The sequence below is a fragment of the Erpetoichthys calabaricus genome, chromosome 10 (genome assembly GCF_900747795.2).
Source record: "Erpetoichthys calabaricus chromosome 10, fErpCal1.3, whole genome shotgun sequence".
NCBI lineage: Eukaryota > Metazoa > Chordata > Cladistia > Polypteriformes > Polypteridae > Erpetoichthys > Erpetoichthys calabaricus.
Genome location: NC_041403.2, coordinates 108,167,091 through 108,185,108, shown reverse-complemented (window position 1 = coordinate 108,185,108; position 18,018 = coordinate 108,167,091). Strand labels below are relative to the sequence as shown.

The 18,018-nt window shown below is 39.3% G+C and overlaps 1 protein-coding gene across 2 annotated transcripts in view; it reads left to right on the top strand.

Moving 5' to 3' along the window:
• Positions 1 to 18,018, top strand: part of LOC114659305 (solute carrier family 17 member 9-like) — a 55,751-nt gene that overhangs the window by 12,987 nt on the left and 24,746 nt on the right. For both annotated transcript variants that reach the window (XM_028811723.2, XM_028811722.2), the window contains exon 4: positions 7,937 to 8,036. In XM_028811723.2, the coding sequence (XP_028667556.1) occupies positions 7,937 to 8,036 (100 nt within the window). The remainder of the gene's footprint in view (positions 1 to 7,936; positions 8,037 to 18,018) is intronic.

Below are 18,018 nucleotides of genomic sequence, written 5' to 3'. Positions count from 1 at the left end.
ATAATTAACCCTGATCTTTTGTTGAGATCACATTTAATAGCCTTAAATGTTTTGTTTGGTCTGTCTTAATTAAAACGGAGTAGACAGAAAATAAAGGTTTATCCCTGTACTTTGCCATGATATAGGTAAGCACATTTGAGAAAGAAAATGTGAAATCCTTAAATCACAGATGTCATTATTCGATCAAGTATTAAAATCTGCAGTGCTTCGAAAGCTCGACACAGTGTCGAAACCTGAGTATCGAGCGGCCCATCACTACCTGTGAGTCACGTAGAGTTTTCATTGTTGTTTGCGATTCTGGCCGCTTTTCGCGTACTGAGTTGTTCGGGAGTCACAGTTGAGAAACAGTTTTTTAATGTCTTTTAAGCACAGGGGAAAAAAATGAACATGTGGCCCGGTGCATTCTTTAACTGCCTTGTGGCGCTGTAGTAGTACGGCTACTTTGCAGTAAGTAGACAGTGGAAGATTGTGGGTTTGCTTCCCGGTTTGTCCCTGTGTGGATAGCAAATTATCCGCGACAAACAAACTGTTTTACACACTGCAAACCAATCTGCGCCGCTTTTTCAATGTTTTTTTAATCCTTCGAGTTGCTAATTAACTAACTAACACCCACCCACTCAGCTTGTGTGAAAAAAATGTGCCCGTTCTTTTATCATTTTGTTGCAGCCTATCAAAGACTTGGTGATCATGTTTTGTAGACTCAATATATATTGGCTTTTCACTCAGCGCGAGGGCGCGCATTCATCTCGGATTATTACATCTTGCTAGACTAATCTGCTACACGGCTGCGTTTGAAAAACCGACTTATCCCGGATGAGTTTCACCGGCATTAATGATTAGGAATCTGGTTGGAACAAAACCCTGCAGCCATAGGGGTTCACAGAAACCGACTCAGGTGAGGAGTGGGGGCGGGGAAAGTAGTTGCAGCTATTGATTATTCAGTGTTGTTTGCCTGGGTGTCTGATCTGCTCAACAGGATTATAAATAAAAGGAAAACAATGTGAAGGCAATGTCATAGGTGATCCTGTGGTATAGCGGGTCCACAGCTCCCCTTCAAAAGCCCATTTTAAATAAATAATCATCGCACTCACAGTGTAGCGAGGGGCGTGGAAGTGTGGCTGAAACGGTTTCAGGGTAGACTCGTGCTTCGGGCATTTTTCCCCTGTGCAGTGTGTGAGCGACTGAGGAGAGAGAGAGAAAGCCGGTACGTTAGAGTGAGCGAGAGCAGGCTCGAAGGCAATGTGTTCCTGTGGTATAGCGGGTCCATATGTCACATTCAAAAGGCCATTTTTAATCAGGTGACTGACAGTAGTGGAGTCAGGCACAGAGAAGGTCAGCTGCAGAGAGAGCGTCTCGACTGTTGCAGGACCTGAAGCAGGTGAGACGCTAATGAAAAAGAGGCACAGGGCTTATTGATTTTTAAAGACTGCTTCCTTCATTGTGTTTTAACTTCAGTTTTAAAGGATTGCGCGGCTCTCTCTTGCGCTGCCTGTGTGTGCCTCTGTCTCTCTGTGGCGCTGTCTGTGTGTGTGTGCGTGGGTCTATCTCACGCGCTGCCTGTGTGTGCGCTTGTCTTTCTCTCTGGCGTTGCGTGTGTGTGTGTGCGTGCGTGCGTGCGTGCGTGCGTGCGTGCGTGTGCGTGCAGCTCTCTCTCTCTCGCTGCCTCTGTGTGAACCAAGATTCCACTGAGGTTGACTAATGAAAAGTCAACGTAGCTCAGAGCTGCAAGTGGAATGTGGCACAGACAAACAGAAATGACGGCATGTTTTTCGAGGCGTCGCGTCCGAGTTGTTGGGCGCGACTGATTTTTTCGTCGTATCCAATGGTCTAAGAGTTGGTGGGCGTGGCTCCTTCCTGCGTGCGCCATTGGCGTCTTACTTGTCGGCGGTTTAGTGAATCCACGCCCCTTCCGGCATGCTTTCCATGGTCGGCTACTTGTCGGTTTAGTGAATCCACGCCCCTTCCGGCGTGCTTTCCATGGTCGGCTACTTGTCTCCTGGCTTAGTGAATTATATATATAGATAGTGAAAGTTTACAGTGAGGTGATTGAATTTATAAGTACAGACAGTTCTACAAGGAGCACTTGATGGACTGACTGATTGCGTTGAAAGTTCTTTGGATGAAACTGTTTCTGAACCGCGAGGTCCGTAAAGGAAAGGCCCTGCAGTGTTTTGCCGTGGCTGAGGCAGCGTGTGCTTGATATACTGTATACTGATAATTCTCTTTCCGATCAGCTGCTGCTGTGATTCCAAACTCGGATACAGTGATATAAATACTCCAAGTGGTGCAGTGAGACTAATATGGAAAAAGATGATCCGCTGTGGCAACCCTTAACGGGAGCAGCTGAAAGAAGAAAAAGAAGGTGCAATGAGATTAACAACACTAAATCAGTTATGGTATTTGGAATACTATGGCTATTCCCTGGACCATTCTATTGTTACAGGTTACTTACAATCGGATGCATTACACTAATAAACAATATGCAATTAGTTTCAATGTATTTATAAAGCCGCGTCAGGAATGTGGATCTAAGAAAGAAAGCGTAACCATACAGCAGCAGTAGCACTGCTTTGACGCTGGGTGCCACCAGTCTGCAAAACCGAGCGGAGAACTTGCGTATGCCAGGGTATGAGGTACCGTGGAAGTGTGCGTGGCTTTACGCCAAGTTTAGGTTTTATACAGTTAGGTCCATAAATATTTGGACAGAGACAACTTTTTTCTAATTTTGGTTCTGTACATTACCACAATGAATTTTAAATGAAACAACTCCGATGCAGTTGAAGTGCAGACTTTCAGCTTAAATTCAGTGGGGTGAACAAAACGATTGCATAAAAATGTGAGGCAACTAAAGCATTTTTTTAAAACACAATCCCTTCATTTCAGGGGCTCAAAAGTAATTGGACAATTGACTCAAAGGCTATTTCATGGGCAGGTGTGGGCAAGTCCGTCGTTATGTCATTATCAATTAAGCACATAAAAGGCCTGGAGTTGATTTGAGGTGTGGTGCTTGCATGTGGAAGATTTTGCTGTGAACAGACAACATGCGGTCAAAGCAGCTCTCCATGCAGGTGAAAGAAGCCAAAGAAGCCATCCTTAAGCTGCGAAAACAGAAAAAACCCATCTGAGAAATTGCTACAATATTACGAGTGGCAAAATCTACAGTTTGGTACATCCTGAGAAAGAAAGCAAGCACTGGTGAACTCGGCAACGCAAAAAGACCTGGGGCCTCATGTATAACGCTGTGCGTAGAACTCCCACTATAACATGGCGTAAGCACAAAAGCGGGAATGTGTGTATACAAACTTCCACGTTATTCCGCTACATAAATCCCGATTAGCATGAAAAGTAACGCACGTGCACCTGCTTTCTATCCCGCCCCAACTCCTCCCTGAATTACGCCTCTTTGAATATGCAAATCAATATAAATAGCCCTTAAGCTCCGCCTTCTGTGAAAAGACAATGGAAAAAACACTGGGGAAAATAAGAATTTCAGTGAATACCAAGTGGAGGCAAAGGAAAAACGTACTATTTGTTGGTTTAAACAGTGGTATAATCAACAAAAAGAAGTTGATCGAGTGACATAGTGTCGGAGAAACTCGAAAGCTCAAGTTCACAAAGTCGCACAGTGCCCGAAATAAAAAAGTTGTCACATATCAAAGTCGGCGTGAAAAGGCGACTCGTAGTCCACCGTCTGAGTGTCATATGAAAGCTTATTAGGGTACAGAGAAAAAAATAGGCACACAGTGGGGGAAAAAAGCACGAAATGTCAACTTTAATCTCGAAATTTCCACTTTAATGACGTAGTTTATTTTGTCATTAAAGTAGAACATCATAAACTTCATCTTAAAATCGTTTATTTAGTAGTTTCTCAAATCCCATCGTAACTAAAGTAGCACGTTAAATGCTTTGTTCTGTGTTTGATCTTCTATGTGCTCTACGTGTGTGAATCACTACGTGTTTCCGTTCTTTCTCTTTCTCCGACAGGACAAAGAATCCATTACATTCGTAATATTACAGCTGTCTGAATAATTAAAATACTGAGATGTATACGTGATATCTTTTTCATGATGATCGGAATGAAAGCATGTTATTAAACATGGGAACACGGTGGCGCAGTGACTGTTCATATCTCACGCAAGAGGCTTGCTGCGCCATGCACGACCTTCGATGAAATTTATTACAGAAGTAATGTCTTTCATACGTACTAACCTCCAATTCCTGTCCTTACTTTTCTTTCTCCAAATACCCTATCGACACACAATCAGCTCTGTAATAGACGTTAAGCCATCTGTAAGCTTAGAACGCCGATTCTTCAAAATGTTTAAGGAACATAGAAATATCTTTATAGTACATGTTTAATTATTCTATCCGTCTATCCTTCCAGTGTCGCGTCAGCACCAGCAAGAATACAGCGCAAGGCAGGAGCAATCCGTGAACTAGCTAGCGCTGCGGCACCGTGTCCTCACTTGTTTAATTATTCACGATACAGATTATTTAAATGAAGTTAAAGTTTTATCTGTATACTATAATCAACATATTTTGCTGCATTTCATCTTAAAAATGATATCGTCATCATACGCGCTTTATAAAGTGGCGCAGGTTGTGCAATTTTATAACTGTAGTGCAAGTTTACAGTGGGGTTATTGTACTTATAAGTACAAACAGTTCTACAAGGAGCACTTGAGTGCGTTTATAGTTCTTGGGATGAAACTGTTTCTGAACCGCGAGTTCCGTACAGGAAAGGCTTTGAACCGTTTTGCCATGGCTGAGGCAGCGTGCTTGACGCTGTATACCGATAATTCTCTTTCCGATCAGCTGCTGTTGTGATTCCCCACTCAGATGCAGTGATATAAATACTCCGAGTGGTGCAGTGAGAGTAATATGGAAAAGATGATCCGATGTGGCAACCCCTAACGGGAGCAGCTGACAGAAGAAGAAGGTGCAGTGAGAGTAACCACGCTAAAGCAGTTATGGTATTTTTAATACAGTACTATGGCTATTCCCTGGACCATTATATTGCTACAGGTTAATTACAATCGGATGAATTACACTAATAAACAATTTGCAGTTAATTTCAGTGTATTTATAAAGCCGTGTCAGGAATGTGAGTCTAAGAAAGAAAGGGTAACTACACAGGAACAGTAGCACTGCTTTGACGCTGGGTGCCACCAGTCTGCAAAACTGAGCGGAGAAATTGCGTACGCCAGGGTATGAGTAACCGTGGAAATATGCGTGGTTTTACGCCAAGTTCAGGTTTTATATATTGTGATTTGAGCGTGGAAACGTTCGTACGCACCATTTATACATGAGGCCCCTGGACGTCCATGGAAGACAACAGTGGTGGATGATCGCAGAATCATTTCCATGGTGAAGAGAAACCCCTTCACAACAGCCAACCAAGTGAACAACACTCTCCAGGGGGTTGGCGTATCGATATCCAAGTCTACCATAAAGAGAAGACTGCATAAAAGTAAATACAGAGGATGCACTGCAGGGTGCAAGCCACTCATAAGCCTCAAGAATAGAAAGGCTAGATTGGACTTTGCTAAAGAACATCTAAAAAAGCCAGCACAGTTCTGGAAAAACATTCTTTGGACAGACGAAACCAAGATCAACCTCTACCAGAATGATGGCAAGAAAAAAGTATGGAGAAGGCGTGGAACAGCTTATTATACAAAGCATACCACATCATCTGTAAAACACGGTGGAGGCAGTGTGATGGCTTGGGCGTGCATGGCTGCCAGTGGCACTGGGACACTAGTGTTTATTGATGATGTGACACAGGACAGAAGCAGCCAAATGAATTCTGAGGTGTTCAGAGACATACTGTCTGCTCAAATCCAGCTAAATGCAGTCAATTTGATTGGGCAGCGTTTCATGATACAGATGGACAATGACCCAAAACTATAGCCAAAGCAACCCAGGAATTTATTAAAGCAAAGAAGTGGAAAATTCTTGAATGGCCAAGTCAGTCACCTGATCTTAACCCAATTGAGCATGCATTTCACTTGTTGAAGACTAAACTTCGGACAGAAAGGCCCACAAACAAACAGCAACTGAAAGCCGCTGCAGTAAAGGCCTGGCAGAGCATTAAAAAGGAGGAAACCCAGCATCTGGTGATGTCCATGAGTTCAAGACTTCAGGCTGTCATTGCCAGCAAAAGGTTTTCAACCAAGTATTAGAAATGAACATTTTATTTCCAGGTATTTAATTTGTCCAATTACTTTTGAGCCCCTGAAATGAAGGGATTGTGTTTATATAAAAAAAAGAAAAAATGCTTCAGTTGCCTCACATTTTTATGCTATCGTTTTGTTCACCCCACTGAATTAAAGCTGAAAGTCTGCACTTCAACTGCATCTGAGTTTTTTCATTTAAAATTCATTGTGGTAATGTACAGAACCAAAATTAGAAAAAAATTGTCTCTGTCCAAATATTTATGGACCTAACTGTACATCGTGATTTGAGCGTGGAAACGTTTGTATGCAAAATTTCTGTGCGCACGCACCATTTATACATGAGCCCCCAGCTGTTGCTGTGTCACATTTTGTCATGCTGCCTTGGCTAAGCTGTAAATTACGCTCTGGTTACTTTTGATCCTTGTAAAATGAATTGCAGTAGATATTGGAGTTAGTACACACAGATACAATCTGAAGCATAACAAGAATTTGAAATTTGCAACCATACCTGTTTAGAGTAATTATTATGTTGTCACTCCCTCTGTTGTATAAAACAAACTGATGAATACTCAGAAATAATTGCAGTTTAGCTACAGTATACGGTATAGACAAACCTGCTTTTCTGGTACCAGGTAAAATGTTTAAAGTTCATTCTTTTGTAATACCAAAGCTATTATAGTACAGTATAGAGAGTATAAAACTTCCCTTTGTTATGATCTTTTTTCTTAATTAAAATTTCTTTCATTTTCCTTGGTATTTTGCACATTGTAATTATGGTTTTTGGGTTCGGTGAACTCCTTTTTTTATAATGACATTTTCAGGTAACTTAAGGTAATTCAGGTTATTTCAGGTCATCAATGTGACATCTTAAAGTCCCCTTCAATGTTCTGGATAATTCACGATTTCAATAAACTCTGAAACTTAATGTTCTATATTTTGTTTTGGTGAAAGACCAGTTAGAATGTTCGATTAAGAACTTGGCTAGTTTATGGAAATGTTTATTCTTCCTGTCTATTCTTTATTCATCTGCTCCACAGAATACTCTTCATATAATATACACTAACATGCTTAATCTTGGGGTCATAGAGGGTACGTTCATCACAGACCCCACTCATACTGGGGGCAAGTTCCTAACAATTCCACCTGCCCATATTTGGGCATATTCAATTAAAAACTCTCAACCACAGGGAGAACATGTACAGTAAATGCCATACAGGTGACAATGTCAGATTTTAACTTGGGTTGCTGGATTTGTAAGGCAGCAATTCTAACCTCTGCTCTACTGTGTCACCCTGGGGAGATGACATTGATCTGGGATTTGGTTGGGGAAGCTGTATATTATAATTTTAATATTATTCAATTTTGAATCACAACTTAAAACAAGTGTTTTATTTATTTTGTTTGAATGAAAGTACATGGAACGGGTGTTGGTTCATTTAATCAGTCTTTTATGTCTAGCCTTGGAAGTAGCACATTCATTGATAAATTCTTGGACGAGAACTGATAAAATATGAATTTCTGTCATTCATGGTAGATAGGATTTAATTCTCTCATGTGAAGGAAATGAGCGATCATCTGAACATTTAAAGATGGCAGTGCATAAAAGGCAAATGTCAACTTTTGGAAAATAGGCAATCATTCTTGACAAGTCAGAAATATTTCTTGTCTTGATAGTCTGATCAACTTGAAAATATTATGGATGTGAGAACATTCTTTAATTTGACCAGACATTCTTTTTTTTTTTTTCCTTCTTCTTACAGGTGTACATTTTCCATCTTTAGCAAGCCTTTTCTCTCAGAAGGTGAGGGAAAATGAGAGAGCCTTCATATCTAGCACTGTTGGGACAGGCTCTCAGTTTGGGTAAGTGAGACTTTCCTAGTGGCAACTTGACTTGTCCTTTGTCTTATTCATGGTTTTTTAATTATTCACTTAAATGATATTTCAGAATAGTGCACAATTAAGCAGGAATACATATTGATAAAGTTATTCAGGAAAGCAGGAGGTTCTGCTTATACGTGAATCCTTAAGATTTTCTTAGCCTCACGTTTTGTTATGTGTACAAATTTTTAAATGCAACATATGTTCTGCCTTTTATAGACCTTGAAAAAAGGCCTAGCCTGAATTCTGTTGATTTAATTTCTTTGTTTTTTAAATTTACAATTTTTTTTTTTTCCTGTATCAAGTCAGTTACAGGCAAGACACCCACAAAATTAATAATTTTTAGATTGACCATGTTTATAACTTCTGTGGACCACCAGGGCGCATACAGCTCCCCAAACCCAGAGGCACAAGTTTGCCACACACACTTATTCTCGTGGTGGAGCACTTTTTCTTTTCTCCCCACAGCACAGCATGTAAAACAAAGTACTACAAACATGGTCCTTCCTCTCTTTTTTTTTTTTTTTTTTTTTTTTTTTTTTTTTTCCCCACCCCCACTCCTCTCCCAGTAAGCTTCACCTTCCTCCTCCCGACTGTGGCTCCTCAAATGGAATGAGGTGGCTCCTTTTATTCATCACCTGGGAGTGCTCCAGGTGATTCATCAGGAAATCCTCTTTAGGGCTCTGTAGTTCCCCCTGGTGGCACTCACGGAACCCCAGCAGGGCTGTAGCAAACTCCAGTTCCCAGCATGCCCCGTGGGAATCCGTGGTGTCAGAGCCGCCCAGGAGGGCTGCCCTCTAGCGTCCCAGATGAGGTATTACCTCGGCAATCCTCTGTCTCCCATCCTTCTATTTCATTAGCGTCCCAGCCAAGTAATGATTTGTTTTTATAATGATCCTTTCATATTCAGATAATTTTAAATTCTCTTCGTTAAGTTTAGATAATGTGCAAATACTATTATTGTGCTTCAAGTATTGCCATCATTAGAGAAGCAGAAGGGATGATTTGCTATATTTGTAGCACATTACTGCAGTCCCAAGTTGGGCATTCAAGGTTCAGCCATTGGGTTCCCATTATAAATGCACGGGCAATTTTCATAAGTTTTGGGATCTTATGTTTCAGGTAGCTTTTGAGTGAACCAGTTGTCTTAAGTCAGGATCACAGTTTTCAATCAATCCAGGTGACATCAATGTCTACCACCTCACTGCCATTCCATGTCTTGTTCACTCTTAGTTCGTGGTTAACAAATTATCCATTTCAGGTGTGCTGTTTATATGTTAAAATGTCATACCTCAAGAATTCTTAATGGATGAAATGTCAGTAGCTGTTCAAGCAGTGGCATAGTCAGATACGAATTTTAGGCATTAAATGCCACCCATCCCTTTAAACTCAGTCCAGTGCAGACTTGTGGCAACTAGAACTTATCCCAGCAGCATAAACTGTAAAGCAGAAATCCAATCCTAGAAGGGTTGCTACTAATCACGTTGCTACCTCAAGTACACTTGCACAGCCTTATTAACACAGGATGTAATAGCAAATCGAACATCTGTAGTACGTTGGAGGATACATGGAATACTGGAGGAGAACGTACATTATTTTCACATAGGGTGCTTGGGTCAGTATTCAGACTTGGGACTCTGGACTGTAAGGTAGTAATGCTAATTGCAATGCCACCCTGCAACTAATCTAACAATGCTCATGAACAGTCACCAAGATATTGCTACATATTTCTGGTTTAGCAATTTTTAAATAATTTTTTTTTTGGTGATGACCTAGTATTGTTATACTGTAGAGCAGTGCTCCGCAACCGGTGTGCCACGGCACACTGGTGTGCCTTGAGCCGATACAGGTGTGCCGCGGTCAAATAAGACAATTTTCTAACTAAATAATATTTCAACGGTCCTCCTTAGAAACACAATAACGAGAATACGTGCAATGAAATATTTTCGTAAATAACCTTTTAAAGGTTTCATAATTTTATGTGTCATTTCTCTGAAATAATAAATCCCATCGCCTGGCGCCTGTCGCCTACGACGTAGGCCCTACGTAGTCGCCAGACAACTCCGTAGTATGCTTTGATAGGCAGAGCGCTCTGTGCCCTCACGTAGATTCAATTCAAGCCGACGTATTAGTCGTGCTACGTGGCATTCACTCGTCTTGCGACAGTAGTTATCATTCTTTACTATTAGTTGTGTTGCTGAATTGTGTATGGTTAACGTTCTTCGTGTGATTCATATTTAGTTTTATACCCCTTTAAATATGGATAAATTTTTACGTGGAAAAGATTCGTCTTCACGTACAGATGATGAAGAACCCAGCACAAGTGTTGCAAAAAAAACAAAGAAGATTGTGAAAAGGAAGTACAACGAAGACTACATTCGATATGGATTCTCGTGGTGTGGTGACGAAACGGCACCAAAGCCACAATGCATCATTTGCGGCGATCAGCTATCAAACGAGGCAATGGCACCCAGTAAACTAAATCGCCATCTAAATTCAAACCATCCCAGTTACGCCAAAAAAGACAAACAATATTTTCAGAGGCTCTTAAAACAAAATCAAAAACAGAAGCAATTTATGAAATCGGCCGTTACGGTTTCTGAAAAGGCCTTAGAAGCTAGCTACCATGTTGCAAAATTAATTGCACGTCAGAAAAGACCACATACTATCGGGGAAACACTTATTAAACCAGCATGCATGGAAATTGTTCGACTTATGCTTGGGCCCAATGAAGTTAAGGAAGTGAATAAAGTTTCGTTGTCTGCCGATACTGTTAAAAGACGTATTCACGACATGTCAAGCGATATTTTAGGAACACTGATTAGAAAACTGATATTGGCTGAAAAATTTGCGCTTCAAATCGACGAATCAACCGATATTAAAAATAAAGCACAACTGATAGCTATTGTACGTTTCGTTGACGAGGACTTTATTAAAGAACATTATTTATTTTGTAAGGAGGTTCCAGAGCGAACTACCGGTGAAGAAATTTTCCGAGTAACCGATGATTTCTTCAAAATATATAATATTCAATGGAGCAATTGCATTGCTATTTGCACGGATGGCGCTGTGGCAATGACGGGTAGTAAAAAAGGTTTTGTCTCTTGTGTAAAACAAAAAAATCCTATAATACAAATTACACACTGCTGCATACATCGAGAAGCATTGATGGTCAAGAATTTGCCAGAGGAACTTTTGAACACGATGAATGAATGCATTAAAATCATAAACATAATTAAATCGAGAGCCCTAAATTCGCGAATCTTTGGAATACTCTGTGCAGAAATGGGAGCTGAATATGAATCCTTATTGTTTTATACTGAAGTTCGTTGGCTATCCCGAGGCAAAGTTTTGGCTAGATTGTTTGAGCTTCGCTACGAGGTGCGTGAGTTTCTTTTAGATCAAAATATGCCCGAACTATACCAGCGCCTCGATGATGATTACTGGATAGCCAAACTTGCATACATGGCTGATATATTCGAGCATCTGAATGAACTTAATAAAAAAATGCAAGGACGGAATGAGAATATATTGATGTGCTCCGATAAATTACAGGGGTTCAAAAAAAAACTCGAACTTTGGCAGGAAGAGTTGCAAAAAGGATGTTTAGAAATGTACCAAAGGACCAACCATAGTACGACTGAAAACAAGCAATTAATTGTGGATTTGGCCCAACAACATTTAAGTATGCTTCAGCAGAAATTTGATCACTATTTTTATTCTATTAATACGGAACAATACGATTGGATTCGAAATCCTTTTGCAACCAATGCAATAAATTCTACGGAAGCACTGTCACTGCAAATTCGAGAGGAATTTATAGAATTAAGTAATGACGGGACGTTAAAACTTCATTTCACCGAAGTTCCATTAGATGTTTTCTGGATTTCCGTTAAGAAAGAATATCCTCGCATTTCTGACAAGGCCATCCTAACACTACTTCCATTTTCGACGACATATTCATGTGAGCAAAGTTTTTCAACTCTTGTGTTAATTAAAAATGATAAGCGGTCATGCTTAAAAGATCTTGACCAAGAACTTCGGGTTGCGCTGTCAAATATTGAGCCGAATATAAAACTTTTGTGTTCATTGAAACAAGCGCAGGTATCACATTAATCAGTCATTATGTTATAATAATTATTAAGATTGCATAAAAGTAAAAATAGTATAGTTTTTATGTATGTATACTTATAATAAATGTATACTTATAATAAAAAATGAAAATTTATTGTAAAATTTGTGTATTAAATTAATATCTATATACAGTATCAGTGGCGTAGCTGGAGATCATGTTGCCCAGGGCGGTGAAAAATGTGACGCCCCAAAGCTGAAAGAAATTTTTTTTGCGCCTCCTAAAAGTAACAAAAAAAAAAGGAAACAACAGTAGTTTGGACGCCTCTAAATAGCTTGCGCTCGGACCGGACAAAACCCCGCCACCCCCCTGCTACGTCACTGCTATATATTTTGGCTTTTGATGTGCTGCGGAATTCTAGGAAGAACGTTGGTGTGTCGTAGGTGAGAAAAGGTTGCGGAGCACTGCTGTAGAGTATGGTGTGTCCATCAAAAGACTTGTCCTTGAGCAATGTTAGAAAGGGGTGAGAGACACTGCTAATGCTGTAAATAGATTTATGTAGGGGGTGCAGGGTATGCATTTTGCTTAGTGCATTGGAAGCTCATTCCTTATGCATATGGATATGTTGTCTTTTTCTTTACAAATAGAGGGTGGTATAGAGAATGAATTAGCCTTTTAGTCTGAAAAGAAACCTCTGTTTAGATATGAGACTCTATACTATTTTGAAATGCAATATATTGTGTATGTGTGCAAAAGGGAGATTTTATGAATTAACATTGATGGTTTTTGATGCACTTAGGCATCAGAGCTAAAGCAAGTTACAATAAAAGTGGCGGAAAATAACTTGTGAACCATCTCACTGTTCTTAGTAAAATCTGTTCTGATTTTTTTTTTTTTTTTTAATTTATTCAAAGATTCCTGCAAATTCCTTGTTTGAAGTGAAAAAGGCGACAAGAGTATTGTGTGGGAAGTATTTCATTAATTTTGCTGTAAGAACTAGGGGGAAAAAGAAAAGACTATGATGATTCATCAAGCATGATGAAAATTTAGTTAATTGCATCCTTTTAAGAACAAACTTTTGCAGCAAAGTACGGTACTTGCATTCAGGGTATCTCATAAAAAGCCAAATGCCATCTCCACAACTTCCAAGTATCCCTATTACCTCAACTGGCAGATGCATTTAAGCCTTCAAGTGAATCGAAACATTCGAAGGAAGAGTAAAATGTTAGACTTCCGTTGGTTTTCATTTTACCATGCTTTGTATATAGGCAGGTCTGGGAGAGCTTAAAATAAGAAGACAATTGAGATTAAATTGACAATTGTTAGTAAACTTCAGCTTTTCAAGGGATTTGTGGAGGAAATATTGAATATAAAGAAAATGAAATGGCCAATTATATAATAAGTGTACAGGAAATTAAGAAGTCGTATCAGAATACAGAAACACATTTTATTAAAAAAACATATATATAACAGACACACCTTCTGTTTGGAATATTTGTTCTATAGGAGGGTGGAAATACTACAGAATGCAAATCTTTAACAGTGTTTAATGAAACGGCGGCACTGCTTGCTTTGTAGTATTTTTTTTTAAAACTTCTTCTGGCATCTCCTTCAGGACAAGTTTCCTGCCTTTCACTTGACAATCCCTGGAGAGGTTCAGTGATGTATGACACTGGATTAAGAATTCATTAATGGAAAAATGGAGTTTAAAATAGTGCCAATAAGTTGTTTTTTGTATGAAACAAGCAAATCCTAAGAAATTTCTCCCTGAAATGTTTTATTTTTAATGTTGTTCTTGTATACATTTTTTTTCCCCTCTGACATCCTGTGTTGGATTGATAGGCCTCAAGAACTGGAGGTTGGATATTTGCATGTAACAGAACCCAATGATAGTGTGGATTGGTACCTGTGTTATGCCTGATACCGACACTGTTGGCTCTGAATCCCTGTGACCTTTATTGAATTTTGAGAATGTTATGTTGCATATTATGTTATGTTACTCTGAGAATTAATGTCATTGTTGTGTGAGACAATATAAGCTACTACAAGTTTGTTATAACTGTGTAAGTAGAAGGCACCCTATGTAAATATGCTGGCTAGGACAGCCAAACTCATGCCGTATTTTTTGCAAACAGTAAACCTAATGTCTGTACTTGCTTATCACAACTTAGTTGATAGAGATCCATATTTATTATCTGATTTAACGTCCTGTTCAGTGGAGTTGCAGTAATACAGATGTTTATGCTTAAACAAGCTTGTTGCTTCAGGCAGACTGTGCATAAACGCACAGTTAGTTGACTTGCAAATCTACAGTTTCATCAATATCAATCACAAAGTGGTCAGCTTTTTGTAAAGTATCAGTGGAGTGAGCTTAGTTTATTTGTGCATATTTGTGACTGCTTGAGTGATTTGAAATATAGTGCATTTTTATTTTATTAAGACTTACACTCTTCCAAATAAATTAATAAGACATACAGAACTCAACAAGATTTTGTGTCCATCTACTTCTTTTCATGTTTACCTCATGCAGTTGAAGGTCAGTGAGTCCCTTAAGCCAGGGATTGTTCCTGGGCAGGGCTGCACCAACCTGGCCAAATCAACATTGCCAAATGACATAACACACATCTGTGGGATGTGATCAAACTCTGAAGTATGTGGTGAAAATCACACGTGGACACCTCTTTAAATACCAGGTTATAGATGAACTGATGGTATTGAGAAGTTTACAGCACCAAAAATGCTGAATATAGTTCTGTTCTATGCTCATTACATGTATAAATGTGTTGCTAAAGACATTAGTCTGAAAATAAAACTATTGCTCATTCATTAAGACCTGCTGGAATAATGTTGTTTGACCCATCAATTTTGGCAAGCATCAACTCAAGTCAGGGGAGGACAGGGTGGAATCTGGCATGGCAGCCAAAATAAGGAGGCACACCCAGGTACTAGGTGGAAGAGAGTGTATGATGTTGCTCCTTTGTTGGTTATTGGCTGCTTGACAGTGAGGAGAGACTGCTCCTGTGACTTAAAAAAAAAAAAAAAAAGGGGGATCCAGTTGAAAATGATGCTTTTGTTTTGAAAGTTTCATTAGGGTGCATATTTGTGCGATAGATATTAATACTTGTGCCGTACTTGTCCCTTGTGGAAAAAAATGTGCATATGAAAAAACTGGTAAACGGAGTACTTCTGACAGAATGCTTGCATAAAAAACGGATGACAGCTTTTTTTTTTATTCCTCAGTGGTGGATAATTTTTTATTTAAAGGTGGCTCACTGGAGGGATCATATTGAAACAGAAATTCCAATGGGAGACAGATGTTTGAACTTTAAATGTAACTCATAGCCTGTACTTCTTAGTTCACATTCTCCTTCTAATGATATGAACTGTAAAAGACAAGGAGCACCACTGAGCCCAAAACCCGACACAACACACTAAACAGTCCCAGGTGCAAAAGAGAGGTTTTTATATCACAAAGTACCTCTTTTACAGATCGGTTCCACAATCTTCCAATGCACACTCCTCTTTTTTTTCCCTCCTCCAGGTGAGCTTTGCCTTTTGCCTCCCAACTCTGAATTACTGGAGGAGGCTGAACGGCTCATTTTTATGTCAGACCTGGAAGTACTTCCAGTACTGGGGCTTAGCCCAGTGGAAGCATTTCCAGGTCAGACGGAAGCCTCTTGAAGCAGGAAGTCCTTCTCCCTGCAGCATCCTCTGGCAGCACCCAAGGACCCTGACAGAATTGTCTCTCGGAACTATGACTGTGATACATACCTGTGGGCATCCTTACTGGGTCCATACCAGCGGAGAACTGCCATCTACCTTACAGGGGGAGGAACTGCCCTTGATGCACCTAATCACCTACATTATTCATTAATTTATCCTTTTGTATGGGATATTGCTTCAGTCTCATTCCGGCCGGGTTATGTCTCCTTTCATACTGTCCTATTATGCCATCCCGGCTGGGAAAGGGTCCATCATAACACTTGCAGAACCTATGAAGTATGTTGTTCAAAATATATCCCAGACACCTCTACTGTACTTATTTCCTGTAACTTGCTTTTTATTATTAAGCTGAGCTAGTAGATTTGGAGTACAAGTTCCCTGGCCTGCCCTGTGATGGACTGGATTCCTGTGTGTTAGGGTTTATTCCTGCCTTATACTGGATTTTGTTGGAATATGGCTAAGTATCCCAGGAATTCACAGCTCTGGAGAAGAAAACAAACTAAACATGTTCCAGGCACTCCAGACTAATTGGGCTAAGCATTGGAACTGATATCCTCCTTGACGTTCATCTCATTAGCAATCTCCAGGGTCACAGAAATGTATTTAACCATGCCAAGGACTGGCTGTTGATGTCATTCTGGATTCATAAAATGTGTTGCGTCATTCATCTCTTGTGTTTATACACTGTCTGTCTGTCTCTGTCTGTCTGTCTGTCTCTCTCTCTGTGTTTTTGCTGAAAACACTTTTTTTTTCTTTTTCTCCCTGGATTTTTAGTCATTCATGATGTGTTTTTATGTACTGCTGATTTGTTGTTTGTCAATTGTTTATTGTTTCCATTTAGTTCTTTTCAATAATTTATCTATTAATCTTTAGTTTTATTTATCTGTTTTCATGTACAGCACTTTGGAAACCATTTCTGTGGCCTTAAATGTACTCTCTAAGTAAATTGTGATTTGACTTGACATGTAGTTCTGTCTGTGGAAAGAGTGGGTTAAAGCAGTAAGGTGAATAGAAGAAAAAATAAATTTAGGTTTTGTTTAAGAGATTGCTGACATAAATCAAATAGAATGTTGATTGTTCTTTTTACACAACTGATTTAAACTGTGGACAACTTGATTCACTTATGATTATGGTGTATGGCATGAATAGCTAGCATAACTGAAGGAGGGTTTCACCCGTTAATGACATCCTTATTCATACATGTTTTTCAGGTTTACTTTTGTCTGTATTGTAAGAAATGTAACAGAATGTGTAGTTGTAACCATGTATTTGTACATCATCTGGAGAATTTTATCCTTTTAATTTATAAAAGATTAACCAGTCTTGTATTCTGAATGGCATATGCCAAAAACATCAACTGATTTTTTTTTTTTTTTTAAATATACTGTGTTCTTTTGAATTAGAGCTTGGGAGTGATGCAGACTAGGCAGCAAAGCATTCCCAAAATTGACATACCTTGATTCTGAAATGATACTCAAACTCTATTGTAGATGATATACTGTAAGACCCAATTAATATTAACAAAAATATACTGTATTTATGCAAAATCTATCATTACTAAGCTGGTTCCCCCAGCAGTGATTAAATCAGTTCATCTAAATTAACTCTAGAGTATGGTTAACTGAATATACAAGAATTACAGTAAACGCATAGGTTAAGAAATCCATCCATTTTGTGTTTCCACTTTTTCTCCATATTATTGTAGGAAGCTGAAGTATACTCTAGCAGCCTAGGAAGGCTTGCAGGAATTACTGTATGTTTATGAGATGGCATTCTGGGTAGTGGGACATCATGGTTCAGACCGTTTAGCCCCCACAAACTGTGAATTTAATTAAATGTGCCTGAAGATGGATTTATTCTCTTCAGTTTGCTAAGTTCACATTTCCTACTTAATTATGTTAGAACTAATACATATTCTCCAACCTCTCCTACATGTTTATTTGTAGTGTACCAGCCAGCAGATTTTTTTTTCTATTGCCTGCAGTACACCTACTTCGAATGCCTCCATTTGCTTGACTTCCTCTTTGGTCTTGGTTTTTAACTCATGCAGAACTGCACACTATGCAAGTGACTTGGTTATTCTTGCCTTTACTACCATTTTATTTTGTGAAAGTTTTTGGTTTTAAAATTATTTCAGTGAGTAACATGAAGACTAACACACAGCATTTC